The sequence below is a fragment of the Centrocercus urophasianus genome, unplaced genomic scaffold (genome assembly GCF_019232065.1).
Source record: "Centrocercus urophasianus isolate 14NV4802_14NV808 unplaced genomic scaffold, USGS_Curo_1.0 seq_18, whole genome shotgun sequence".
NCBI classification, from domain to species: domain Eukaryota; kingdom Metazoa; phylum Chordata; class Aves; order Galliformes; family Phasianidae; genus Centrocercus; species Centrocercus urophasianus.
In genome coordinates, this window is record NW_024884733.1 from 2889814 (window position 1) to 2916971 (window position 27158).

The 27158-nt window shown below is 51.6% G+C and overlaps 2 protein-coding genes across 3 annotated transcripts in view; both read right to left on the minus strand.

Moving 5' to 3' along the window:
• Positions 1 to 1895: 1895 nt before the first annotated feature.
• On the minus strand, positions 1896 to 15830 carry LAMC2 (laminin subunit gamma 2). 2 transcript variants are annotated; one of them, XM_042819356.1, is made up of 23 exons: positions 15674 to 15830; positions 12406 to 12594; positions 11599 to 11728; positions 11325 to 11420; positions 11103 to 11239; positions 10889 to 11011; positions 10406 to 10595; positions 9979 to 10091; positions 9467 to 9685; positions 8935 to 9111; positions 8189 to 8422; positions 7606 to 7742; positions 7302 to 7455; positions 6836 to 7041; positions 6564 to 6643; positions 5988 to 6125; positions 5704 to 5848; positions 5358 to 5507; positions 4904 to 5018; positions 4284 to 4483; positions 3801 to 3959; positions 3613 to 3712; positions 1896 to 3430 (listed from the first exon to the last, which is right to left on the minus strand). In XM_042819356.1, the coding sequence occupies exons 1-23, from the start codon at positions 15744 to 15746 to the stop codon at positions 3180 to 3182; spliced, it is 3516 nt and encodes a 1171-aa protein (XP_042675290.1). In that variant the 5' UTR covers positions 15747 to 15830; the 3' UTR covers positions 1896 to 3179. The 2 variants fall into 2 exon arrangements, with proteins under 2 accessions (XP_042675290.1, XP_042675291.1); XM_042819357.1 differs by lacking the exons at positions 12406 to 12594; positions 15674 to 15830 and adding an exon at positions 12048 to 12316.
• Positions 15831 to 20601: 4771 nt separating this feature from the next.
• The window catches only part of LAMC1 (laminin subunit gamma 1), a gene marked incomplete at its 5' end in the record, with an annotated part of 50164 nt that continues 43607 nt past the window's right edge, over positions 20602 to 27158 (minus strand). Inside the window, 8 exons of the mRNA XM_042819417.1 lie at positions 20602 to 23225; positions 23591 to 23690; positions 24151 to 24309; positions 24441 to 24640; positions 25187 to 25301; positions 25727 to 25876; positions 26421 to 26565; positions 26745 to 26882. Of these exons, the coding sequence (XP_042675351.1) occupies positions 22969 to 23225; positions 23591 to 23690; positions 24151 to 24309; positions 24441 to 24640; positions 25187 to 25301; positions 25727 to 25876; positions 26421 to 26565; positions 26745 to 26882 (1264 nt within the window). The remainder of the gene's footprint in view (positions 23226 to 23590; positions 23691 to 24150; positions 24310 to 24440; positions 24641 to 25186; positions 25302 to 25726; positions 25877 to 26420; positions 26566 to 26744; positions 26883 to 27158) is intronic.

Consider the following 27158-nt stretch of genomic DNA (forward strand, 5'->3'; position numbering starts at 1 on the left):
GGAGTAATTTGAGCCCTGCACAGATAAGGGTTACTTAAGCAAGCTGCTGTCCTGCTGGGTATCCCAGGGTGCAAGGATCCTGCTGGTGGCTCAGCCTCTTGTAAGCTGGCAGCCACAGGGAGGAGGGTACAAGTCTTGCTTTCCTTCACACCTTTATCCCTGCCTTTGCTCCTTCCAGCTTCACATTTCTAGAGTCTATTGCTCCTGGACATCTGCCCATTCCCTGCAGACCTGGGCTGGTGAGATTTAGGGAATTCTAGGGCACTTTGTTTATCCCCAGCAAGGGACAGAGTGGTATCAGCACACACGGAGGCTGAGACTACTCCAAGATATTTTGGGGAAAGAAAGAGCTAACTTTTTTTTTTCCCCACACCTACAAGAAGTCGTAAGTTGCTCTTTGGAAGCTTCAAAGATGAGACTTTGTACTATGGTTGGTGACCTGCTGGGCACTGCTGTCCTCCCTGTTGGAAGTGTGCCACAGCCCCCTTCAGAGAAGGCAGCTGTCACCTCCCTAACCGCAAAAACGCTGGGTGAAACGACACAGTCTGCACATACAGGGTCTTTGCAGCAAACATGCTGAATCCTTCAGATCCAGCCATGCTATTTCCAGGCAGTTGTTTACATACCTTGAAGGCTGAGGGGGCACGGAGATCCCAGACCAGGGAGGGCGGCCAGAGCATGTAGGAACGCCTCCAGGGATGAGTCCCCATCCTGCTGAGCCCCAAAGCTAATGCTTCGATACGTTCTAGCTGGGCATCTCATCCACGAGCACCCAACTTACATAAGCTGATAGCTAGACTCCTCTAAACCCATTGCCTCCACTGTCCCATGTATTCAGGTTTTCAGCCTGTTTTTCCTCTCCACCCCAACGCAGGGGTTATTCCTGAAAACATCCTCAGACATCACCCACGTTTCTTAGCTCCAAGCTGAAGGAGAAGCAGCAGTGTTAGAAACCAGCCTCCAATACACACACACAAAGGGATTGGAACCTCTGGGAGAGATGAAGAAGCTGAAGAGGAAGGAAGGATGGTGGCTTTGAAGAGAGGAAAAGACAATGGAATAACAAAAGAGGAGACAAAGAAGGAGCGAGGGCGGCAAGCCTGAGAGCAAGCTCAGATCCCCTTCTCCCTCCCTCAGGTACACGAGATGGGACGTGCAGGAAGCCAGCTGGCTTTCCATCTCATCGTGGTTAGGATGGCATGCCTTAGAGACATAGCGTTGTGATAGGGATGATGAGTATATTCTGTCTTACTAGTCTTATCTATGCCTTCATGTATCTGCTCAGTAAAACTCACAGAACGGGGCAAGGATGGGGTGGGAGGGGGGTTTGTTACAGGTCAGTCAACGCTGGGATTGGTTTGGAAAACATCTACGGGTGGGTGTGGAAAAACTCATCCCTTGAGATCCATGCAGATGGCGGGGAGGAGAGGAAGGGGCTTTCCAGCACTGCTGGGTGGGAGGCAGCTCCTGGGTGTGGGTCTTTGAACCTCCGATTTTAAACAGTGGGATTTGCTGAAAGAGAAATGAACTTCAAATGTCTTTTGGAAAACAAAAAATGGGGGCGGGGGGAAGGGTTGAAGTTGCCATGCCACCAATTTCACTTTTGTGAAAGGTTTTGGAGCCTAAATTTTTTTTTTCTTCTGTTGCTATATAAAGAAAATGGTCATTGACAAAAGAAAAAAAACTTTATCAGCAAAATGTTTAAATTATGTAATAAACAAAACAAAAGGAAAAAAACCCAAGATGCTACTGGTGTCATCTTTCCCTGCTGCTGTGCCATTTCAAACCCAAACCAGCTCCAGGTGGAGTCAGCCTGAGGAGCACAAACTGCTGGGAGAACTCATGGCCAAGCTTACCCAAAACACGGCGCTGGAATTGAACCAGCAGGCAAGAGCTTACCAAAAGCATTCCGTATTTATTGGTCTCCTCCCTTCCAAAAACCCAACTCCTAGAGGAATAACGTCAGATCTGTAATACCTGTCCTATGGCGTAGGGGAGAGAAAGAAAACGTGCCAGAGGTAAGAGCATATCTCACTTAAATACAAATATAATACAGTTACTCAGAAAACCCTCAACCATGCAAAAGCACAGGCACTCCTTTACCAGAGAAGCAGTGTTAACAAGATTTGGTGTTCAGTCCTCAGAGCGTTCCCCTCTGCCCAGCACCCACTCCATGGTCAGAGCACTTCAGCAGGGCTGGTTTTGAGCATCAGAGAGCTTTGGGCTTTCTTTTTCCCCTGAAAAAGTATCAGAATAAAGCTGGAAATGGTGTCAAACTAAAGGTGGGTCCACAGGAAAGCAGTGGGTGGGTGTAGGGAGCACCATTGTCTTCAGTTCTTCCAGGAAAGATTTACAGTAGAAAAACCTCATGCACAATGAGTCACATCTAGTGTGCTTTGGGAACATCCAGCACCATACATGTAGGATGGGAGGGAATGGGCAGCACCGAACCAGAGGTGGAGAAACATTTGAGACATCTTCAGTATCCTTCACCAGGTCAAATTAGGATGCTGGCACTGCAGCAAGGATGGGAATGGGCTCTGGCTCTCAGATACCAACGCTTGGCTGCAGTCCCCCACAGAAAGCTCCTGTGCCTGGGATGAGAGTCATCCCAAATGCTTGCACAGAGCAAACATGACCTTGCTCTCCCTGAGCTCTGGGACACCCAGGAAGCTGCCAGGAACCAAAGCAACCAGTCTTGAAAGAAAAGGTTGTGTCTGTGTGTCTGTGAGAGAGAGAGGATGCTAGGGAAACCTGTGTTCGCCCAGAAAGACCTTTGGTGGGAAACCATCCCTTCAGGGCTGGGCAAAATAAAAACCACCTGCCTGAGGAACCTGGTGGAAAACCTGCAGCTTTATGAAAAGGGTCATCAGTGGCACCTGCTGCTGCTGAACCCCTAAGCCACATCCAAAATGGTACCAGCAAATCCCAGCCCACAAGTGGGCATCTTCCTCTTGAAATTGAGGGACGGATCGTTTTGAAAATCAGAGACTCTCCAGGTCCAGTGTGATGTGAACTTCAGCTGCAGCATTCGTGAACTGCAGGCACTACCCTGAGCCTGTGAGTAAAGATAAGTCCAACAGAACCAAGCTCAGCTTCTCCTGCCAGGTTTTGTGGGAGCAGAGGGGCCTGGCTCTTCTGCTGTGAACTGACATGGGCTGCAGCCTCCCATTGCTGCCTCAGGGTAATTCGATGGCTTTTGTGTTGTAGCAGCCAGGAGGAAGGCTCCTCTGGATATCCTCCAGGTTCCTAATGTCTGCCAGGATCTCATCGATGCTGCTGTCCAGTTTCTGTACCCGAACCTTCTGTAGAGTGGCTCTCTGCTCAAGTTCTGACATCTGTTCCTTCAGCTGGTTGGTTTTGGTTTTGGCTTTGCTGAAATTCAACTCGAGCTGTTTCAGGCCCTCTTCATCCACAGCACCAGGCTGGTCTGTAGCACAGGAGGAAAACAAGGAAGAGAGAACCTTGAGTGGAGCCTGAAAACTAAATCCTCCCAGCTACTTCAGCTCCATCCACAGGTGTCATTTTCCCAAGAAATACTGAGTACCCCCACCCAGAGCCCAGCAGTACCCAGATTTCAGCTGCACACCACAGCAACATGATAAAACCTACTCATCAGACGCAGCAGCCCCTCTAGGACACCCAATGTCTCCTGCACCACCACCCCAGCCTGGCCAGCCTTGGTATGGACATCTTGAGCTTCCTTGGTAGTCTGGGGAAAGAAAGACAGAAGCTGTAAGGCAAACTTTTGCCCAAAATTCAACAGAGAAGCATGCACACTATGGGAGCCAGGGACCCACCTCCTGTATCATGGCAGCATCTGCCTCAGCTTCTGAAACCTTGCTCTGGAATTCTCCATCCACTTCTTTGGCCTCATGCTGCAGAGCTGCCACTGCCTTCTCCAGCGCGAGGACCCCGTCGGCTGTCTTGTTGGCCTCCAGCCTCAGCCGCATGATCTCCTGGGGGAGGCAAAGGCACGATGCTCAGGGACAGAGCAGTCAGCCTGGGTGCACTGGGACGTGGAGCTGTTGGGACCTGACTCCTTCCACAGACCTGAGACCACCACAAGGTGGCTAAAGCGACTTGCCACAGAGATCCCCATTGGATAAACCTGTCTGCAGAACTCCCCATGCACTCACTCATTTAGAATCAGCTCAAGTATCTCTACACACTCCTCTGCAGGCAAGTCGACACAGAAGTAAATGCATCAGGTCCACTGCAAAGATGGTTGAAGTCACAGCCATGTGCTCCTCCATGGCACTGTCATCAGGGCCTGTCCTCACCTTCTGGATCCCAAAGGTGATCTCTTTCGCTTCCCCTGCTGTGCTGCTGGCTGCCTTGGATTCAGCAGCAGCATTGCCCAGGATGGCTTCAGCTCTGTCAGTCTTCTCCTTGGCACTTGCCACCATGCTGCTGATAACTGGGAGCCTTCTCATTGCATCCTCAGCTTCCCTTCTCTTGTCATCTGCCTGCAAGTTAAAACCTGAAAGAAACACATAAGAAAATGGAGCAGAGCATTACATTGTGAGAACTCATAAGGCACGGAGAAGGAAGAGCTCTCCTGTAGTCCTGGCTTGGTTTAGACAACTTCCAGAAAGCCTGACGACAGTGGGGATAGGACAGAAAGGAAGGGAAGTGAGCAGTTGCCAGAGAGGACTTGCTATGGGTGTTTTCTCTTTCTCGTAGGAGCTGCTGGACTGGCTGGGGCACTGAGAAAGCCACTGGACCCTGAGGACACATTTCCCCACAGTAGATCCAACCCAAAGCAGCATGTGATGCTCCCACCTTGCTTTGGAGTGCACTTCTGGCAGAGACCATCAGCATCCTGCCCAGCAACATGAGACTTACTCCACTGCAACATGAGACTTGGGTGCAAGGGAGGGGTCAGAAGGAAAAAAATTACCACGCAGGCTCTTCAGGATCTGTTCCACTTCGTAAAAGGTGGCGTTGCCAGCACTCACAGCCTGCAGGGCTGTGCTCCTGGCAAGATTGGCACGGGACAGCAGCTGAGTCAGCATCTGTTACAGACCAAGAGGACACAATGAGGTGAAGGACACGCCAGAGGAACATCCCAGAACAGTCACAAGAACCACAACGGCCATCTGCAGGGAGCTGTGCAGAGAGAGAAGACCCACAAGCCTGTTCCCACATGCCTGCTGTTGCCCCTGAATCCAGGTGAGCACAGTCTGATCCATCAGCAGAGGCTTCTATGAGTGCCCCTTGATTGGCTCAAGCTGCTGTGAGCCATCCTAGCTCATATCTGTCCTGGGGCATGTCATTAACCTGCCTCATGTGTAGGAGGTGTGCTGGTGGGAGCCTGCAGCTCCATGTACACGGGGTATCAGCCCGTGTCTTACCACTCTCTCGCCTTCTCCTCTCTGCAAGAGCTTCTTGATTTCCTCCTCCCAGCGGCCCATGCGGCTCTGCAGCTGCCTGTACTGTGCCATATAAGCGTCCACCTTGCTCAGAAGAGCAGCTGCATCCTGCTTCAATTGGGCTGCCTCCCCCTGGAACACAAAGAGGGGGTCACTGCTTCGGAGGCCCAGTGTCACCCTACTGCTCACAGGCAAGCGAGGAATGGGATGACATGTGCCTGGCCAGCTGCAGTGGGGCCCTGGAGGGGGCTGAGCTGTGGAAAGGGCAGCAGGGAGGGCACAGTGAATGAAAGGGGATGTCCTGGTCCCGCAGGGACAAAGCACTCACCTCAAAGGACCCAAAACTGGTCTTGGTCAGGCGGGACAGAGAGCTGAGGAGCATCAGGTTGCTCTGATAAGCCTTGTCTGCCTCAGTGGCTATCCTACTGGCATCAGCCTCCAGGCCTCCAGCCAGCGACTTCAGCTCCTCATACCTGTGCAGACAGAAGAGTGAACCCAAGGGCAATCCCAAGTCCTACCATCCTGCATCCAAGTTTCTGAAACATAGCCGGGGATGCAGGGAATGGGGCATGGAAACAGGCCTCCACCCCACACCCTTTTCCCTCTACTTACTTCCTGAGCAGCCCTTGCAGGGAGCCTGGCACCTCTGCCTCCCCGCTCATGGCTGCCTGCAGAAGCTCCAGTGCCTGCTGTGAGTCGTCCTGTGCTCCCTTTGCCGCCTGCTCAATGATGTTGGCTACCTGCATGTGGCTGAAAGGCACAGGGGGGTCCTCGTCATAAGGGCTGCACACTCAAGTTCCCTCCTTCAACTTCCTTTGTGGTTTTATCCAGCAGTGCCAGATTAGGTTCTTGCAGGCGTGATACATGTGAGAATGGGTACTCACACCCTGGGGTCGTCTGCCTTTCTTGCCCCTCCTGCATTCCCCAGGGTAGGGGAGCACAGGGAAAGAGGCTGATGCTGCCTGCTCCAACTGCATGCCCACAGGCCAAACTCTGGCCAGGAAAATGCTTCCAAAACACCCCACCCAGCACCACTCCCAAAGCAAGCAGAGCATAGCAAAGGCAACCCTGCAGACACTTCTTCCCCTTCTTTGGGACTTGTGTAGAGCTCATGGAGCTGCAGCATCGTGTAAGGCCACTGAATAGGGAGCTCCTGGGCCCCCTGCCCTCACTCAAGGAGTGGCTCACCTGTTGGCTAGACTCAGAGCCTCCTGGGCCAGAAGCAAGATCTTGTTTGAGCCTCCAGGAAAGTGTGAAACTGGGATAGCCTGGGGGGAGAAAGAGGTGTGAATGCTCTTCCCTGTCCTTGCTTCCGATTTGGCAAGGAAATTAGTAACTGTGGCATGCTAAGCCTCCAGATCCACCCTGATCAGCAGCTCCTGGCTTCCCATAGAAATAGCCTGCATTATTCAGGGTTTGAAGCATAGCACACACAAAAACACACTCACACATTCCCTTACCACTCGGCTCAGAGAGGCTCCACTGCGGCTCAGGTCCAGCCTGGCTGTCTCCAGCAGCCGCCGGGTGTCCTGTACCTGCCTCTCGTACTGCCTGCCCAGAGACATCAGCCTCTCCACTGCTGCCTTGGCGTCATCCAAGCCACTCTGGCAGGTAGACCCTTGTCCTTTCATCCTGGTCACACGGCTTTCCAGGGATCTGTCGGAAGCTGGTGAGAAGGAAAGAGACATGCAATAGTGAAAAGAAACTCAAAGGCAGAGACAGCAAAACTGTGCAGTGACGCAGATTGCTCTTTCCCTCCTTTTGGTGGCCCCATGCCTTGGGCATGCTTGGAGAAATACAGAAAACTCCAGACTGTCATCTTCTGCATGATGCCTCTGCACAAAGGACTAACGTCCTCTCCACCCAGAAGCAGATCCCCATCAGCTGCTTCCCCAGCCCTGCCTGATGGCAGCCATTACGTGGTACCTTGCAGGCTGAGGGCTTCTCTGAGGATGGCCTGCAGCGTCTCCTCAGCCAGCTGCATCTTCCCCTCCAGCTCCTGGCCCACAGCTCCACCTCCAGCTTGCACCTCTGAGGAAAGCAGTTCCAGCTCCCGCAGCTGCTGCAGGTACAGGTCCACCTGCAACCACAGAGGATCAGATCATCGGATGCTGGGTGACTGCCTCAAAGATTCTCAACAGCTGGAGCATCAGCACAACTCTGCCTGAAGAGCAGGAACCCACAGCCCAACCCCTGAGAAGGACAGGCAGATGGATAGGTGGGCACTCACCTGGGCTTTCACTTGGCTGTAGCAGGCTGGGCACTCGCTCTGCTCACAGTTGGGGCCCCCAAAGCCAGGTTTGCAGATGCAGCTCCCATCATTCCGGCACGTCAGGGGCTCAACCCCTACTGAGTTGCAGCTGCAAGCTGCACAGTGAGAGATCAGTGGCCAAGGACCCTCTTCCATTTGGTCTGTGCACATCTTTCCACCCGCTATCCTTCCTGATTCTCCCTAACTTTCCTGTATCTCATCTGCAGGTGTGTCTCCTCCCATTCTGGTGAAAGAGACCAGGCTGAGAAAAACCACTGGTCTTGGGAGAGTGCACTGAGCAAACACCACTCAGCGCCTCCGCCAGGGTTCTGGAGCAAACACTGAAAGCCACACGGCCAAGTGCAAATACACCACATCCTCCCCTTTAAGCTCTTTTACACTCCAGCATGGATTTCCTTACTCATCCCCAGTGCTGTTACTCAAACCGTGCCCACCAAGATGCTCCTGCTTGGCCCCAGGGAGCTGCTCTGTGGCTGCTGAAACCTCCTGCACCCTGCAGCCACCACAGTGCAGCCCCACACACCCATCCCCACCCTCGTACCCCGGCACTTGTCAGCAGGGTTGGGGGCCAGGGGGTTCCCAAAGAAGCCATCCTTGCAGCGCTCGCAGTGGAAGCCGGCCGTGTTGTGGATGCACTTGAGGCACTCTCCTGTCCGGCGGTCGCAGTTCCCCACGGCGTTGGGCTCCACGTTGCCATTGCACTGGCACGGCTGGCATGGCTGGGAGGCTGCAGGATCTCCAAAATAGCCGTCAGCACAGAACTCACAGCTGGACCCTGTGGAAGGGAGAGGATCTTGGACCAACGCTGGCGGCCACCTGACCGCAGGGATGGGGACACAGCTGACACCAAGGCCCACACATGAGCATCACATCTCTCACAGGATGCCTGTAGGCTTCCACACCCTGCACATAAAGCTGACAACAAAATGGGCACAGTGGCTTTCCCTAGGCAAATTAAGATATGCTGGGGCCTCTAAGTTCTGTTCTCCTCCCTCCCCATCAGCCCTTTCTCCATCAACTTAATCTGTTTGCACAACAGCCTTTCCAAAAGATTGTATGAGCAGATGTATGCATGCATTACCAGGGCAGGGCATGCACATTTGCACAGCATGATGTGTCCCAGTGCTTTGCTGAAACACCTGATTACAAGCAAGAGTACGCAGGTGAGGAAGCCTTGGGGAGAAGGCGTTGTCCCCCAGCTCCAAGCATCCCAGGCAGCAAGCACCCACATAATGCATATTAAGACTCCAGGGGATGGGCTAATGGCAGAAATGATCTGAGCCTTACCTGCAGCTCCAGGAGGGCAATGGTCACAGACAACTTCCTGGCCTGGCAGCACTGAGCAGCTCTGGCCATGGCCACAGGGACATGCCCTGCAGCTGTGCGGGGGTCGGGGGTCTCGGTAGGAACCAAATGGACAGCTGATGCTGTTCCCCACATTTTCATCTCCCGAGTAGCATTCACCTAAGGAAGGAGGGACAGGGCATGGGACAACCAGTTGGCCATCAGCCCAGCTGTCCCCTCTGTGGGACACCCTGCGCAGCTCTGAAGATGAGCAACTCAGCCTCAGCTGTTCCCTTTGAATTGAAACACAGGAGGGGACATACAGCATGTGAGGCAAAGGGGCTGAGGAGACTCCATTGAGGCTCCACCAAACCACATCACTGTTCAAAGTGAGAAGTGCACTGCTTTGAGCTCACACTGCAACACTGCAGGCTATTCTGACAACACAGGCAGCAAAACATTTCCACATCACTCACTGATGTCTGTTCCAGCCTCACACACCCAACAAGCTCAGAGAGGTCACGATTTTTCTTACCAGTATCCGGGTCACAGATCCCACCACCGTGGCAGTTGCAGGGCACGCAGATGCTGAACGGCCCCACGTGGGGTGCATCCCTCCTGTAGCCAGCAGCACACTGCTCACAGAACTGCCCTTGGTAGCCATCGGGGCACTGGCACCGCTCCACCCAAGGCGCGAGGATGCCAGGAGCAGGCTGTGCTGATACCAGGGTGATGTTGTCAATGTAGCCAGTGCCTGGTGGGAGATGTGGCACATCATCACCAACAGCCCAGCTGGGTCTGCGAGCCCCATATCAGCCCCTTCATGCTGATCTCTGCAAGGTCAACTACAACATGGGTGGGCAGATGGACCTTGGCCAAGGTTTTGCTTCCCTCCACCCATCGCTGTTGGCATCTAGCTTAAACAATTCGTGATATAGCTCTGCCCACGATACAACGCTTTTTAAAATACCTTTAGCACAGCTGTGTCCAGCTATTTGTCTCCAGCAAGGAGAGCTGTGCTGCCCCCTTGCTATCCCCCTCACTTACTGTACTCCCCGAAGGTGGCTCGGATCCAGAGGGCCGTCAGGTTTCCCAGCAGCCTGCGGTATTCAAAGTGGTTCAGCCTGGGGCTCCACTTGCTGCCTGGGTGCTCGTCCAACCTGCACATGGGGCCAGGTGGAAGCAGTGTTCAGGAACATGGGATGTCCCAGCTGCTGTCTCCCATCTCCCTCCTGAGTCCAAAGCACTAGCACCCTCCTCCCACACAACTTGTACCAAGCACAGCACCCCTCCCAGTCCCAAAGCAGATCTTCTACAACCCCTCTTGCCCTCTCTTTGTCTATAGGGAGAGAATCATACAAGCTGAACCAGGTCCAAACAGGGTGACTATTTGAGCCTGACCACCTCTGAGGGACCATCACTGAATCCACAAGCTTCCAAAGCCTTTCTTCCACAATCCCAAGCACCCTGTCACCTGAAGGTGTAGGTCTGGCTGACACCACAGGGCAAAACCTTCCCGGAGGGCAAGAAGGGGGCAGTTACTCGGAGGCCACCTCCTTCAAGGATCACGTCATGCGGAGAAGGCAGCCGTCCCCCTCGGTCCAGGCGGTAATCGAAGGAGAGCGTCTGGCCATAGCTCAGCTGTTGGTTCCCAAGGAATTTGGCTGCATGGGGAAGCAGGGAAGAAGAGCAGAAGAAAGAAATTAAAGACTTAAAGTCTTCCTTTCCTCCTAAAGTCGTGCTCCACGAGGTCAGACCAAGTATCACTGTGCTGGCTGCCACCACTGCCACCTCTCAAGCTGTGGAAGCACTAGGGCACCACCTCCCTTCCCCAGCACGGGCCCTTCATTCTGCCCATTTCACACCTTCCCCAGCCCCACAGACCCTTCAGTCACTCCATTCTCCCCAAATGAGCCCAGGCCTGGGCTCAGCTCCGTGCCATGCTCCCCATGCCTACTGGGTGCCACGAAGTACAGTGCTTCCCATCTCCTTGCTGCTATGAACACATCCTGGTGGCGTGGAGACCATTGGAGTTCGGCTGGGGACCTGTCTTCATGGGCAGCCGTCCATCCTTCAGGACCTGGAGGGAAAACAAGGAGAAGGCACCCCCAGTCAATCCCCTCCTGGTATGCCAGCCCTGAAGGCTGTGGGGACATCCTGCTCAGCCTCACCTTGCTGGAAGTTGGAGATGATCTTGTGGACGCTGTAATTCTCAGCGCTGACACATGAGGACGAATGTCCATAGCAGAAGCATGGAGAGCACCCAGCTGGATTCCTGGCATCCAAGTTATAGAAGTTTTGTTTGCACCTGGAAAAGAAAGATGACATAATTGGCGTGCATTTTCTCCTCTCATGCTCAGCCTGCTGTAGGGCACAAACCTCCAGACACCCACCTGTCGCACTGCTCGCCAGTGACACCAACCTTGCAGATACAACGGCCCGAAACACAGTCCTCTGTGCCAGCTGGATCACAGGCACACAGCTGGCTCCTGCAATGGGGGCAGTGGGGACACTAAAGGGACCTCCAGCCCGGGCAGAGGCTCACCGCCCCAGCACAATTGTCATATGAGACATCAGAGAATCTCCCAGAGGGATAACAGTGGGACAAAGTGAGCATGAAGAGGATGCAGAAGTGATGCCCCAGTGCAGGACAGCCCCGGTACTTACTGCCCATATCCCTGGCACCCGGCCTCAGAGAGGGAATGGAAGCCCGGCTGGCAGCGGTCGCACTTCTCGCCCATCACACCAGGCCTGCAGCTGCAGCGGCCGTTGTTGTCACACTGCGTGCTGAGGGAGCCTGTGGGTGGTGGGACAGGGAGGTCAGGGAGGTGCCACCATCTGCCTGGTGGGATGTTCTCTGGATGCTTCCTGCCTATCCCCAGAGTGAGGACATTTTGCAGCACCTCCTGTCCCCATGTGGGCTCCGAAATTACTCTTTCATTTTTACAGTGCAATTAAGGGACCTCACAAATCCTGCCAAACACGGCAACACACAGAATCCTTAGGTCTGACTCATGAGGCCAGGAAAAGACTCAGCTCCCTGTGCTTGGGCCTGGCCAGCACCCTCTGTGATAAGGACATGAGCAGTTTGCCATGGGGCCTCTGGTCCTGGTCACCTGCCAAATTCAGGACAGAGAGGAGCAGGCTCCCTCCTGGGTGTGAAGAGATCTTGCCACAATACAGCTTGTTTGGGGAATTTTGGGGTTGTTTCTCCTCTTTTCCTTCTCCCACCATCCACACGGTCTGCAGAACCCAGCTTTGCACAAGTGTGAGCTCATCTAATGGCATCGGGCATCACCAGAGGAACCTCTTGAGCATCAGTGGGTGTCACACCATGCTGAGAAGAGCAAGGGGTTGGATCCAGAGAGGCAGCACAATTTGATGACAGTGGATGGACACCACCCCTCATCCCTGGTTGGAAAACAAAGCCAAAACCCAACCGTAAGTACACTGGTCCCTGTGGGCGCCCCATACCCTGGGGGTGGCAGTGGCAGGGCAGGCAGCAGTCCCCATCCCGCTGGCGGTAGTATCCCTCCTTGCAGCGCTCACAGCGGGCACCCGCCGTGTTGCCCAGGCAGCCGAGGCAGCGATACCCATTGCCCGTCTCCATCAGGAGCTGCCAGTCGAAGACACACTGCCTGGACATCCCGTTGCAGTCACAAGCTGGAGAAAAGAAAAGAGCAGCATCCGAAGAGGGTTAGAGGGATGAGTGTTGAATATGAAGCTCAACCACAACCCAAGGAACATAGAATTGTCCAGGCTGGAAAGACTGGTAAGATCATCCCAGTCCAACTGTCAGCTCATGCCTGTGACCACTCTAGACCATGTCACCCACCCTTTTCTTGAGCACCTCCAGGGACGGTGACCTCACCACCTCCCTGGGCAGCCTGTGCCAGTGCATCACCACTCCTTCTGAGAAGTCTTTCCTCATACCCAACCTGAACCTGCCCCGGCACAACTTGAGGCCACCACCTCTCATCCTATCGCTGTTACCTGAGAGCAGAGGCCAATTCCACTTCACCACAGCCTCCTTTCAGGCAGTTGTAGAGAAATCAGGTGTCCCCTGAGCTCCTCTTCTCCACACTGTCCCATCCCATTCCCTCAGCCACTCTCCATCACACTGTGCTCCAGATCCTGCACTGCTCAGTGCCCTTCTCTGGGCACACTCATCTCCATGGCCTTGCCCAGGTCTTCTCATGAAACCAGCTCTCATCTATTTGCCAAGACCTCAGTTACCAGCACTACAACATTTAAGTGTGAGCTTTATCTCAGATGAATTTTCCATCTCCTCAGAATCACAAAGGAGAACAGATTACAGAATTATCCTGTGTTGGAAAGGACCCATAAGGATCGCCAAGTCCAACTCCTGGCTCCACACAGAACCACCCAAAACTCAGACAGTATGTCTGAGAGCACTGTCCAGACATTTCTTTAACTCTGACAAGCTGACCCATGACCACTGCCCTGGGAAACCTGTTCCAGTGTCCTCCACCATTTGGTGAAGAACCTTTCCCTAATATCCAACCTGATCCTCCCCAGTTGCAGCTCCATGCCATTCCCTCAGGTTCTATCACTATCATCAGAGAGAGGAGATCAATGTCTGCTTCTTCATCCCACATCACAAGGAAGCTTCAGTTTGCCATGCGGTCTCCCCTCAGCCTGCTCTGTGGCCTGAACAACCAAGGGACTTCAGCTACTCCCACTCTAGACCCTTCAGTATCTTTGTAGCCCACCTTGGACACTCAGTTTTAAGTTCTTCTTGTACTGCTCCCAGCCAGCCCAGCCCTGCCTGGAAGTGTTGTTCCCAAACCTGCTTCCACCCCATTATCACAGCTCAGGAGGGAGGAGCTCTGTTTCCCAGGGGCCTCCTCAGGACCCAAGGTGCAGTCCCAGACCAATAGTCATGGATGAGGCCCAAGAACAAGCATCCTCTCTCCCCAGGCTCCTGTGGCACAGCTCAGCCCTGGCAAACAGCCCTACAGCCCTGTTCTCCTCCTCTGGGGTTCCTGGGGCCATGCAGTGCCTCCTGGCTCCATGCTGCAGTGCTGCCAGCCACCTCGCACGCCCATTAGTGCACACATACCAGACAGGCACACTCAGTGAGCAGCTGCTGACGAGAAGGAAGATGACCTCATGCACCAGCAAACAGGGATGGAGGTTTCCCAGCCCTGGCATGCTCAGCCCTTCAGTGGGACCAAGAGAAGAGCTTTCGTGGACACAGCCAGCAACCAAAGGACACAGAGCACAGAAACAATCCAGCACAGGAATGCAAAAACAACATGAGGTTGTTTTTACTCAGTGCTTCCACTCCCTACCTGCATGCTCGGAGTCAGTCCCCTCCCCACTCCTCCATGCAGAGGCACCGATCCCCACCCACACCTCACCCTACGTGATCCGAGGGCTGGTGCCAAGCACAGCTCCCACAGGGAACAAATGCCTGTTTTCAGGCCTTGCTCCAAGGCTGGAGCATGTTCGGGGCCAACTCCCAGCTTGGCATGGATTCCAGGTTCACTAACACGAAGCCATTTGAGACACCGCTGCCCCATGTAATTGGTTCTGTTGCTGATCTCCTGGAAGCCTATGGGCTCCAGCAGGCAGCCAGATGCCCCAAGGCCCCACCATCATTCCCTGACTTTCATGGCTGTGGTGAAGGGGCTGCTCTGGAGGGCAAAGGGCCTCACTGGGATGTGGAAAGCCTGGGGCACGCACCCAACAGGATGTCACTTCCAAAGCTGCCACCCATTGAGCACGATGATCAAAGTTGGTTGCCGTGCTGGTGCAAATTCCAGCATCAGATTGGCTTTGAGAAAGAACAGAAACCCCTGTTGGCTGCAGGGCACCAAGGAGCCACTAGCCCAACCCTTATGAGCCCATCCATCAGGAGCCCTTCTTCCATCAGACTTTCCACATAGCAAAGCCATTGCAGCAACGAAACACAACCCCTGTGCTTTGCAGCCCTGGCCTTCCCAGCATGGCTCAGACGTCTCACAGCCAAAGGAGGCAGCAGAGGTGGGAAATAAAAACCTGTACCAGGATTCTGAAATGCAATTATGGCTGCTGTAATAATTACTCAATTAGCAGGAAAAGCTAATCAATCTGTCCTTTAAAAACCCGCTCATTCAGCACTTATTTTTCCTTATCAGCTTCCACCGCACTCAAATGAAAGCTGATACCAAAGGACCTGCTTCGAACCCAGCAACCACATTTCCAAGCAGCAGCAGCATGACAGACACAGTAAACAATCCTGAAGTTGCTCAGCATTTATGAAATACACGTGATTTGGATCTTTGGGCTCCATGCGTCCCACAAGCCGCCAGCTCGCACAGACACAAGCCCTTCATGTGCTGCTGCACAGAGTGAGGTCCTGCATGTCCCCTGCTCCTCCTTGGGCACGGGGACACACCGCTTATCGGGCAGCAGACAAACAGGCAGCCCTTCCCCAGGCAGTCCTCCTGCTCACACCCACGTCCCACCCAGGCAGCCAGGCTTTCTCCAGAAAGCAATAAAGGAATTACACCTGAACAAGTTATTTAAAGGAGACGCAGGTTAAAAAAAAAAACAAAAAAAACAACGGAGTGATTCCGGGAATCTAACTCCAGAGGAAACCTCAAGAAAAGCACCTACAGGTCCAGGTTTAACCCCAGCGATGGAGTGGGAACCAGCAGAAGAGCACCACTGGTCCCAAATGGCTCACCGTTACCGGGGCCTTAAAGCTGAGCCCCCAGCCTTCCCCAGCCCTCACCTTCTCCTCCGCTGGTGCTCAGGGCTGCAGGCAGCAGAGACGCAGCCAGGGCAAGGAGCCAGCACACGGCCATCGCTGCAGCCCCAGGGTGGGCGCTGGGCACGCGGAGCCCCAGCTCCAGGCTGCTTCTCTTAGGCTTTGCTTTTCCTTTTTTATCGGCTGCTCCACCTGAGTCACTCCCAACAGGAAGAGCGCGTGTGCCCGGCTCTGACTCACCGTGAGCAAGGAGCGCCCAGCCTGGGGCAGCAGGCAGGCACACACGTGCCCGCTGCCTTTGGGCTTCGAGATGCAGCACCCTGAGGGCATCCTGATGGCATCGTCCGAGGGGAACAAAATGATTCCCAATGAGGCGGTCCCTACAGCTGCCCTTTGTCCAGCTCCATCCCATCTGTCCAGCTCTTTCCCAGCCATGCTGCTTCTTCCCCAGGCAGCTCTGCACACAAGGCTGGGGCTGCCCGGGCATGCACAGAGCAGAGCGGGATGGGATGAGATCACGGGAAGCCTGGGGAGGGGGGACAGGCACTGTCTGTGCAGCCTTCCATGTTGTCCAAGCAGGCCTGCAGGAGTGAGGCTGGAGGACAGTGAGGACACCAGCAGGACCTGTAGCCAGAGGGTGCTGAGGGTGCAAAAAGCCCCTGAGGTCAACTTAGATATGCGCTAAGAGAAGACATCTATCAGGATTTACCAGCACCAGGTTCAGGAAATCCCCAGCTTTAGAGACGGGATGGAGGCTGGGAATTACCAAGATCTGTTATCTACATGTATCTGCTTTTACTCCTGAGATAAAACTCTCTAACTACTCCTGAGATAGATGAGGTTGTATAGGCCCTTGGCCTGACCCATTTCAGTTGGGTTTATACTAGAAAAGGATGAGGAATGGATGCTCCAGAGCCCCGCAGCATTTTGGTCTCAAGGAGAGCCACTGTGCTGCATGATACACGAGGGACAGTCCCACCTCACTCTTCTCCTGCACCTTGGGAAGACACAACCCTGTTTGCAGAGGAAGAGAGGGCAGGAGGACCTGGTAGGGACCCACATTGTGGCCCGTGGGAAGCCCACACAGGAACAGTTTGGTAAGAACAACATCCCTGTTCTTATCTCAACCCTTGAGCCCCTTTTTATCATATTTTCTCCCTCTGTTCCTGTGAGGAGGCCAGAGAGAGAGCAGTGTGGTAGAGCTGAGTTAGCCATCAGTGTGAAACCAACCCCCAGGTCCTCCTGCCCTGCCCACAGCCAAATATCAGGATAAATGGGATGATGGCACATGTGCTGCATCTGAGAATCTCTCCTACTTATCATCTTGGTCTGACTGCAGTGGTCCACAGACACCAGCACCATTACATGAAGAAGTCCAACAAGCTCACCCCCAGCCCAACGCCCCATTTACCTTTCCACAGTAAGGACTGAAACTCAGCCCAAACAGTGCTGATTCACTTCTCATTCCAGAGCTAACAGATCTGGGGTTCATAACGCTTACGTTTCCTTTCTCTTCTACAGTGCCCCACAGCCTCCATCCACATATTCACATAGCCAGCAATGACTCAGGGCTTTCCCAGGTGCCTCCTCACACTGCAGTGATCTCATGGGTGCAACCAGCCTGAAGTCACCAAATTTTTGTGACTTCCTTTGCCAAATGTACCTGCCTCCGCAGACTGATTCAACTCTCTTCTACAAACAGGCTGCTCCTTTCTAATCCCATATACTGGGTCTTATTATAGTTCACAACAAGGAAGTCAGCTTCACAAATATGCTGGTGGCATGTTGACTTTTGGCATTGAGATTGTCTTATCTGATTCTCCTATTGTTTTTTGAGGAGCAAAACAAAAACACAGTGTTGGCATCAATTTGGCAGAGTCCTTTTGGGTTTGTTAATCCCTGTAATGGAATGCACTGAATCTGTTCTCCTCCAAAACCCAAATTCTTGGCCGAGTTCTCCCTTAGAAAACCTCTCTCACCAGCAGGAAGCTTCCCCCAAGACTCACAATTTCCCCTTATCCATCTCCTCCGCGTTACTCCTCCTGTCTCGCCGTTATCACCCCGCCTCTGACTTCACCTCTACAAACAAGCACTGACACAGCTCTCTCCCCAGTCATTTCTGCATATTTGCTTTGGTTGTGTTCACCTTGCCATCCTCCACCATTATCCTACCTCTGAAAACAGCATCGATATGTGCACAGTGCCATCCAAAGCGCATTTCTGAGGACCTTGCTTTTTAAAGCACAGCAGACTCAGAGCAAACTGATGCCTGCCACCTTCTCCTGAAGAAATGTTGCCCTTCATCACCCATGGCAGCACTGTTTGGAAAAGGCCTCATGCAAACATGGTTGGCTGAAATAATAACACTTTTGAGAGTAAAAGCAAGGTAAGCAGCAGTAGGCATTTGGAGGCACAAAAGAGTGATAATCAGCAGATGCTGTAGCAGAACAACATTACTTCATTGGAGAAGCTGGGCTTGCCCTTCCCTTTCCCTCTCAACAACAGAAGAGTCCTTCTGAAGCTGTCCTTCACTCATTCCCTGTAACAGGGCTAAGGAAGCTAACATTACGGCTACAGGGAACCGTACCAAAATGAAGCACTCCAAAGATACGTTGAACAAAACACTCTGAATCGTGCTGATTCTCACAGGTTCTAGACACATGAAAACCACAGTCATATTGGTGTGGCCTTACCAGCAAGCCCCTATGGGCTTCTCCTTCAGGAGTTATGAAGGTGTGGATTACCTGCAGATGTGTGCTTGCTTGTTTTCCTTCCAGATGTCACTGCACCATAAGCATGTGTTCACCTACACACATCCACCATCTTCCATTGTATGGAGCTTTCTTCTGGCCTCACGGCAGCACTCGATCCTTCCATTTGTGCCTTTCTTGGTAGGGAAGGCTCAGTGATAGAACTCAACAGGCTCCTAAGGGCATGGCCTGCTGGTAAAGCATAGACTTCAATCTCTGGCTTGCTAGGCAGGTGCTTTTGCTATGGGCCTTGCTGTGCTCTCATGGATGAATTTCCATGGTATGTATGGTGTTATTCTGCAGCAAATCAGGCATTTACCCTGAAAATGAGCTATTTCATAACCCAGTACCTAAAGCAGAACTCCAACATTATCAGCTAATCCTCTAAACCCCTTGCTCAGGAAAATGCATGCTTTCTTCAGGAGTCATCTTTGGGCACTTGCAAGGCTTTTCTTGACATTCCTGGCTTATTTGGACCCACAGCTCAACAGCTGGGGCAGCCCATGTTCATTTTGGCCAGGCAGAGCAGCAGAGAGCTGTAGGATTAGGGCAGGGGCACGGCGAGACCCCTGGGCCTGGCTGTGCTCAGCATGCCAGCTGCTCTGTAGGACAGCAACCAGTGCCCCAACAGAGCCCACCAGCGGCGCTCACCACTCCCACTTGTTCCTAAAGCCAACAAGGCATCAAAATTGCTGCTAATGCTTCTGATAGCTCAGGAAAGCCAAATCCCACATGCTACACGTTCCCCCCGGGTTACAGGGCCGGCTGAGAGGAAGGATGCCCGGCGGTGACGCACCCTGCGCTGATGACAGCCGCAGGGCCGCCCGGCTCCTTGCCTCAGGGCTGTGGCAATGAGCAAGCAGGGCAGGGCAGTGGCAGCATGCCAGGCATCGCCTTGCCCTGCCCAAAGGAGACACGGACAGATGGACACGTGGCAGGCGGGGAGATAAGGGGTGCTGGCATTTCCCAGGAAGGCCCCTCCTCAGGAAGCCTTCTGGGCACTGGGGCTAAGAGAAGGAAAGCCACCAGAGCACGGCACTGGAAAGGTCTCTCCTGATGAGGACCTCAGTGCTGAACCCAGCCCACACAGAGCAGAAATCCTCAGATTCTCTCTACCTGCGCAGTGAAACATAAGTACTGACTATTCCCCCTACCCCAGGGAGAAAGCCCTTTGTCAGCTCTTCTGGATGGACTGGAGCATTCAGAGACTTCACAAGCTTCTGTAGCTCAGCAATACACTGAACCTGGCAAAGCCACCAGTGAGCAGGACCCCCAGGTGCCCACCTTCCTTCTGTTGACCATCATGACAGCCAGAGTGCTCAGCATCATCTCCTGCACTGGAAATAGCACCTCATGATGGAGATACCACCCAGGGACAGCTCCCCCCATGCAGCACAGTGGGCACTGCCAACCTGCTGCTCTTAACAGAGCCTTGGCCACAAGGGAGTAGAGAAGAATCTCCAGTTATAGGTTTTTAAGCTATTATATCTATCTCACGTATTTTATATATACATCCACACACACACAGCTTCATACACTGAGGTGTAAAATCCAAAATGCAGTAATACTGCATCCGGATTGGGAATCCATCAGCAGCAACTGCAGTTTCAGAATAAAGCTGCAACCAGACAATCTGAAAACGGTGAAGGGGGGAAGAACAACTTAATAGTTGAGAAGGGATTAAATATAATGCAAGTTAACGAGACGTGTGCATTTTCTTCTGCTGAGAAAAATAAAAGAAACCCAAACGTAGACTGGTTGGATTTCAAAGCTGGGCTGTCTGCTATCACAGTAATCTGTCCTGACATTCAGAACAGAATTTGAGAATAAAATTTCTCTGTTCTTGCAAATAGGACCGGTGAACAACAGAGAGCTCTTGGCAGTTCCAGTGAAAGGAATGCCAGGCCCTTTATTTTGGGTCTCTTTTACCCCTGGAGGCAATCCTTCCACCTCAGCTGCCTCTTCAGCTGGGGAGGGACAGGACTGCTCCCCTATAACACAAGGAACCACCCCTCCCACCTTCCTGTCCTGCATCACACCAACAGCTCACGCACATTTCTTACAGACTGGAAGAACCACAGCTCAGAACTCCTTGCAGCCGTAGCAATCCAACACTGGACATCACCAAATGAGAAGCAAACCCTGGGATGGAAACCAAACCCCACCAAAAAAAAAAGCAATACTTGAAAGAATCCCGAGGTATAAGGGGTTACAAATATTCAGACTTTATTATAAATAAGAAATACTGTTTTATACATAAAAACTGCAAGTGTTGCATTTTGTTCACCGCCCCAGACAGCGAGACCACAGATTAAGGCAAAAAGCTGAAGTGAAGGCACGTACTGTGGGGCCACAGTCAGGAATGGAGTGATGAGGGACCGACATGCGCTGCCATCCAGCACTCCACCAGCAGCCATCTCATCATCACATCACGTACAGAAATAACTGGACTTATACAATGAATAATGGCTGTAATGCAGCAGTGATTAAGAGATCGCTTATAAAGACTTTTTTTTTTATTTAAAAATAGAATTCTGTTAAAAACAGCTTAACGACGACGACGACAAAAATTAAAAATAATAAAATTAAAAAAAAAAAAAAAAGAGAAAGCAGGAAACCTTAGGCCTGAGGTCAGCCAGGGCATGCGCGCATCTTCGCATCTGCTCTTCTCACAGCCTTGGCAGAGAGGTGACGTGGTTAGAAACAGCCATCTGACCAGAGCAGCCAGCCGGGAACACGGAGGGAAGGTGAGCACTAGGGAGCCCTCCTCCGGGGTCCAGCTATGTTCACAGGTGGGGAAACCCCAAGGCAGTATTTGGTAAATGGCACAAAACCCTAAGAAGATGGGTATGGAGATGCGGGGCTTGCTGGCATCATCCTGCCCAGCAGCACCGGGCAAAGTGTGCTCCCTGCACAGTGGTTATTGCCAATATCACACAATGCAGATGCTGAGAACACATGGGGGACAAATGGGAAGCTGGGCAGAGGAAGAACCGGGTGCTGCAGGGGCAATGGGGCAGGAGCAGTGCAGTGCACGTGCTGCGGTGGTTATGGGGGAAAGCATGGAGAAGAGGCCAGGCTGTACCACTCTGGAAATATGGCTGAGGATATTTACACATGCACACGCACACACGCACGAGAGACTTCCTCACACTGTAATCATGATTTAAAAAAAAAAAAAAAAGGAAAAATATATATATCACATTCACACAAAAAATATAAATTTGAAATAATTAATAGCACCAGTGTGTGTCAGATAATAATTTCTTCCCCGCTACGCAAACGTACAAAGTTGCATAGTGTTTAAGGATAGATATATGCTTGATCTGAAGGAAGAGAGAGGGGATGCTGGGCCAGAGCCCAAGGGAGAGCTGCAGAGGGTGCTCCGGGCTGGGAGCAGACCTGGGGAACACCACAAGGAACCTGAACACTGCTCTTTCAGCTGGCTTAAAAAACAAAAGACAAAAGGCAAGAGCAACACCAGGAAGTGTAAAAATGCCACCTGCCTCCTCCAGGAAGAAAATGGGAAGAAAGATCCTCTTATTGACATCTTCAAGGTCTCTCTGTTCCCCACCTGAAGTCATTCAGGTTGAGGTCAGCCCAGCTGTCAGAGCCCTCTGGATGGCAGCTCTCCTCTTCAGCAAGATTTCTGTTGCATGATCAGGTCAACGTGCCACCCAGACATCTGTAGCCTCAAACAAAGATCCTCTGACACTGACAGCAACACCTCCAGATGGGAACTCAGCTCGTCACTTCCAGACTCCCCAGCCTGGGCCACCCAACAGGCAGCTGCCTGCAGACTGCACGCACAACTTCTGCTCCACCAGCCAGCGGTGCTGGCAAGACCTATTGCTCCCCTGGCATCTCATCTTCCCAAAAAGCTCCTCTCGGAGGCTGCGTTTTTCTCAGAGCGATGCATCATCACAGAAAGCATTTCAGAAAGAGGCTTAGGATAGTTTGTAAAAGGCTACCAACATTTCCGACTGGCCACTAGTTCACGTCACAAAACAAGACCAAAAAATTCACAGGGTTAGAAGTTGGGAACAGGGATCTGAATGAGTGCAGCTATACTGGCCATTACAGTAATGATTTGGTAGCCAACCCCCTTCCTTCATGGAGACAGAGTTCCAGATCAAGGATTTTACAGTCAAGGGGAGAAGTGAGGAGAGAAAGCAGAGTTAGTTTTGCATTGCTGTACACAGCTCACATGGTTATTGCTGAACAGTATAAAGAGTCCAGAGCATCTCTCATCCTTGCGCTAATCAAAGGGAAACTGTGTCTCAGAAAGGGGCAAAGGTAGAGTGCTCAGGAAGACAATTTATATTAAAAAAACCCTTTGATGCCCAAAGACGGATATTTAATTTGCTTCTCTTAAAAAAAAAAAAAAGAAAAAAAAAAAGAAAAAAAGAAAAAAGTCCTTTTCAACTTATCCTGATTTGAAAAGAGAACAGCGGCTGCAAGCAGCAAAGAGATGGGGATTGGAAGAAGGTAACGTGTGTTAAGGCACTCCATAGCCAAACAATTGCTCCACCGATCAGCGGGGGAATACCCTCCACCCCCAGCACACCCTTAGGGTTTCTCAATGGACGGGGTGTTAAAACAGCCAGATGGCAAGGTCTTCCTGATGTCCTCCAGGTTGCTAATGTCTTTCAGGATTTCCTCAATGTCCCTGTTGTAGGACTGTATCGCATCATCTTGCTTCCTGGCTTCTCTCTCAAGGAAAGCCACCTTCTGGTCCAGGTCACTATCTTTCATCTGGTCTTTGGCACTGTTCAGGGTACCCTCAATCTCATTCAGTTTGTTCAAGTCCACAGTCTCCAGTTGCCCTGAAAAGACAAAAGGGAACAGTGGGAACCATTAAAAAGCCTCTGAAGCCTCCACGTGGTTACAGAGCAGATCCTATGTTCTGGATGAGCAAAGCAAGATCTGCATCAGGCCATCTTTGTGTAAGAAGCAAGAACAACTGAAGGGGCTCCACCTCACCAGCAGTCCTTAACTTGCAGGGAATTGTACAGAACACTGCACAATGAGCCTTTGAGCTACTCCATTAACAAAAAGAACAATTGCCAAAACCACGTTAATTTAATTTCTAAGAAAACAAAATGGACCTGTTTGATTCCCAGCACAGCACCACAACATGCTGGCTGCCAGCACTTCCCTGTTTGGAGACAAGAAAAAAGGACAGCCTTACCTAGTTGGTCTAAAAGGTCATTAATGACAGCAAGCAAGCTGTTCACAGAGTTTTTCGCTTTTCTTGCGTTGTCTTCTGCCTCCTGGGCTGCCTGTGAGGCCTGTGGGATAAAAGCCATGAGAACACTGTAAGCTATGTAGGGTTTAGTGAAACCACTCTGTGTCCTTTCATGTATCTGCCTAAGCAGTTGCGTGCACTCCTGCCTTCCCTCTCCATAATGATCTCTGTGCAGAGATACCTGTCACAGCACTGGAAAAGATGGCCTGCAAACATTCCATTTCCTGCAGGAGATGGTGCTGATCCCCAAAAACTGTTTCACAGGAAAAGTCACCCCAGAGTCAGGTTTGTTAAAAGGACTGTGTTAAGAAAACCAGCTCTCCAAGTCCAGCAGGGAACCTATGTAAACTGTGTGTTAACCTATGTTCACTTTTGCAATTAAAACTTGGAAGATGGAGAACACTAAGTGGACCCAGTGTGGTCACTACAGCAGAGCAGAGGGAGGAAAGTTTCCAGAGGCAGGGAGAAGTCACCTCTTTGCCACCAGTGTCAGCATTACTCACCATGCCTGCCATCATCATATCCTGATCAGCATCATCTTGTTTACGTTTCAGCTCTTTTTCTGCCTCCTGGAGTTGCTTCATCATGTCATCCACCTCCTTGGCCAGCCCCGTCACGTCAGAGAAGGTCTTGTCTGCTTCTGCTCTGGTGGCAGCAGCACTCTATAGCCAGCATGGGGAGAAGGATGAGAACAGCTGGAGAAGGTGCAGAACTTAGCAGAACAGAGCTTACGTGCTGCTGAGATGGGACAAGTGGCTCTGGAGGGCTGGTTCCAGAACTGCAGGGCACTCACCTTCTGAACAGTGCTGGCAATTTTCTCAGCATCATCTGCTCTAGTTTTGGCTTCACGGGCATCAGCAGCAGCATTGCCAAGAGCCAGCTCTGCCTGGCGGGTCTTGTTGTTGGCTTCAGCAATGGTCTGGGTAATGGCAGGAATCTTTTTCAGAGCCTCCTCAGCTGCTGTCTTGTTGTCGTTCACCCGCTTATCGAAATCTGAGACAGGGCAAAAGAGGTTCTCACCACCTGCTCTGGAAGAGCCTTGTGGCACCTCTCTGACTGTACTGCCCTGCCTCTGCCTCCTTGAAATTTGGGGGAAGAACAGCCCAGCTAGACCAAGAAGCAGAAGAGAGAGAGAAGAGAGCCCTCCCAACCCCTTCAAAACTCCGTCCACATGATGTTATACGGCATAGAATCCCTTTGGTCAGCGTAAGTCAGCTGTCCTCGCTCTGCTCCCTACCAGCTCCCTGGGCCCTTTGCTGCAAATGGCCTTGGCTCTGTACAGCACTGCTTAACAGCAACTATAATCATCAGTGTGCAATCAGCTTTGTTTTTCTCCTAAAACCGAAACAGAGCATCGTACCAGAAACTGAAGAAAAGAATTCCAACCCAGCTGAAGCTAAAACACAGCTCTTCCTTTAAAAAAGCCAAAAGAATCCTCCAACACAAGTAATGACAGCAGCACGAGCCATTTAACCAAGATGCCCTCCTGCAGAGTGAGCTGATGGGAGCTGCAGGATTCCCCACACGAGTTCTCTTTACCTTTCAGGTTGCTGAGAATGGTGTTGGCCTCCTGCAATGTGCCATTGCCCTTCCGAGCAGCTTCCTCAGCCAGGGCTTTTGCTGCATCTGCTCGAGCCAGGAGCTGGTCTGCAGTCTACAGAGACATGACACCTATCAGCATACTCTTATTCTTTGATGGATGACCATGCTGGCCTATCAAAAAGCATCACCCCACAAGAAATACCAATGCAAATACAGGGCAGAATTTGTCCCCATGTGAGTGGCAATACATGCTATGAAACCACATAAATTCAGGTATTTTGGAACACTGTCTTGAATACAAACAAGACAGCATGCCCAGCAAAGACACCAACTCCCCAGTATAGCCTCAATGCCATTGCTTTTAGCAGCTTTTTGGTTTTCCTTTCCAGGATCATTCCTCATGGTATCAGGGATCCTCATTCCAGGATCTGCATAAGTAACAAACACCACTAGGATATGACTAAGGCTAAATCTCTTGCATCTTACCAGTTACTTGTTTCCCTTTGGGTTGTTTTGCCTGCACCAAACAGAACTGACCTGCTGCTCCGTCTTCCCTTTCTCCAAGAGGTTCTTGACTTCCAGCTCCTTTCCTTTCATATCTTCCCTCAGGTCTTCATAGTCCTTCAACTTCCTTGCTATTAACTGATCTAATTCCTCTGCTTCCTTCTTGATCTTATTTGCTTCACTCTGCATGCAGACATCAGAAACACATGCAGGTTCTCTGAACATTAAAGAATTTCTGAACAGGTGACAAAACACAGCATGGTTTTTAATGATAAAACAGGCAGAAGCCATGACAAGCTCCCATCTTTCACAATTAGAGCTGCAACTTTTTCAAAGCTCTATATACTCCAAAGGTCTGTGCAAGGAAGGATGGGCTGCGAACAGTTTTGTGCTAAGAGAAACTACGTTTCCATGGCGAGTGGAAAGGGAATAGCTCTGCAAACTTGACAGGAGTCAACTTTTTTCCCACTTTTCAATTCAAGACACGATGTATGACAAGCGAGATTTCACTGTGTTTTGGTCCTTCAGAACCTGGCAGAAATAGGGGATCTATTTGTAGTTTCCTGCTTGCAAGTCTCCTTCATAAAAACTAAAACACAGACATCTGGATGATGTCTAGATGGATCTGAGGCAGAGTACCATTAGAAAAGAGCACACAGTGTTTGTCAGCCACCTAGCACACCGCTTTAATGTCTGTCCTCTTTACAAAGCCATGCACATCACATACCTCCAGCCCTGTGGTGTCCACAGTGGGCAGATTAGTGAGATTAGCATAGATCTGGAGGGCCTTATTTCCAGCTTCCTCTGCCTCCTCAAGCACACTGCTGGCCTGTCTTTCTAGATCTCGAGAAATGTTTCTTGCTTGGTTATACCTAACAAAAAATAAATAAAACCAAGGATCCCGTTACTCTATCATTTCTTTTTGTTGAATTGAACTTACTGAGAGCACAGAGGCTAGAACACAGAGATACCCAAAAGCACAAAATGCTAAAAAGCCATCTAATTTTAAGTACTGCCAGGAAATGAACTCAGTTTTCTGTTCCTGACTCACTTCTGGTTGAGCTCATCAATATCACGTGCTGTTTGGTTTTCCCCAGCCAGGGTCTTCAGCAGCAGCTGATACGCTTCTGTGGAAGTATCGTTGGCTGCCTTGGCAATGCGAACAATCTCATCAGCTTCTTGTTTGTGCCTGGACAAGATCACAGAAGGAAAACGACACCGTCAGAACTGCCAAGCAGCACTTTCTGTCCTCAGCTCCAAGATCTTCCTCCTTCACCCAGTGAAGTGGTGCAGTGGAAGATTCTGCTGGAGCATACAGCACGTATCCAGGATTTGCCCTGACACACAGGCGCGCAAAAAGGGTACCAAGCAATCTCTTAAGCAGCCCAAGGATGCATGTTTCACATCAAGCAAACCAGCTCTGTTTGGCTCCTTCTGCGGGGCCCAGATGTGGGCTGGTAGGAGC

What these genes read in the sequence shown, in the direction of transcription:
- LAMC2 (XM_042819356.1), bottom strand. Translation starts at nt 15,746, where the DNA reads ATGGCCGTGTGCTGGCTCCTTGCCCTGGCTGCGTCTCTGCTGCCTGCA. An exon ending in AGCCACCTTCGGGGAGTACA is followed by an intron (nt 9,686 to 9,978) that starts GTAAGTGAGGGG and finishes ATCTCCCACCAG; the next exon opens with GCACTGGCTACATTGACAAC. An exon ending in AGAAGCCCTCAGCCTGCAAG is followed by an intron (nt 7,042 to 7,301) that starts GTACCACGTAAT and finishes CCTTCTCACCAG; the next exon opens with CTTCCGACAGATCCCTGGAA.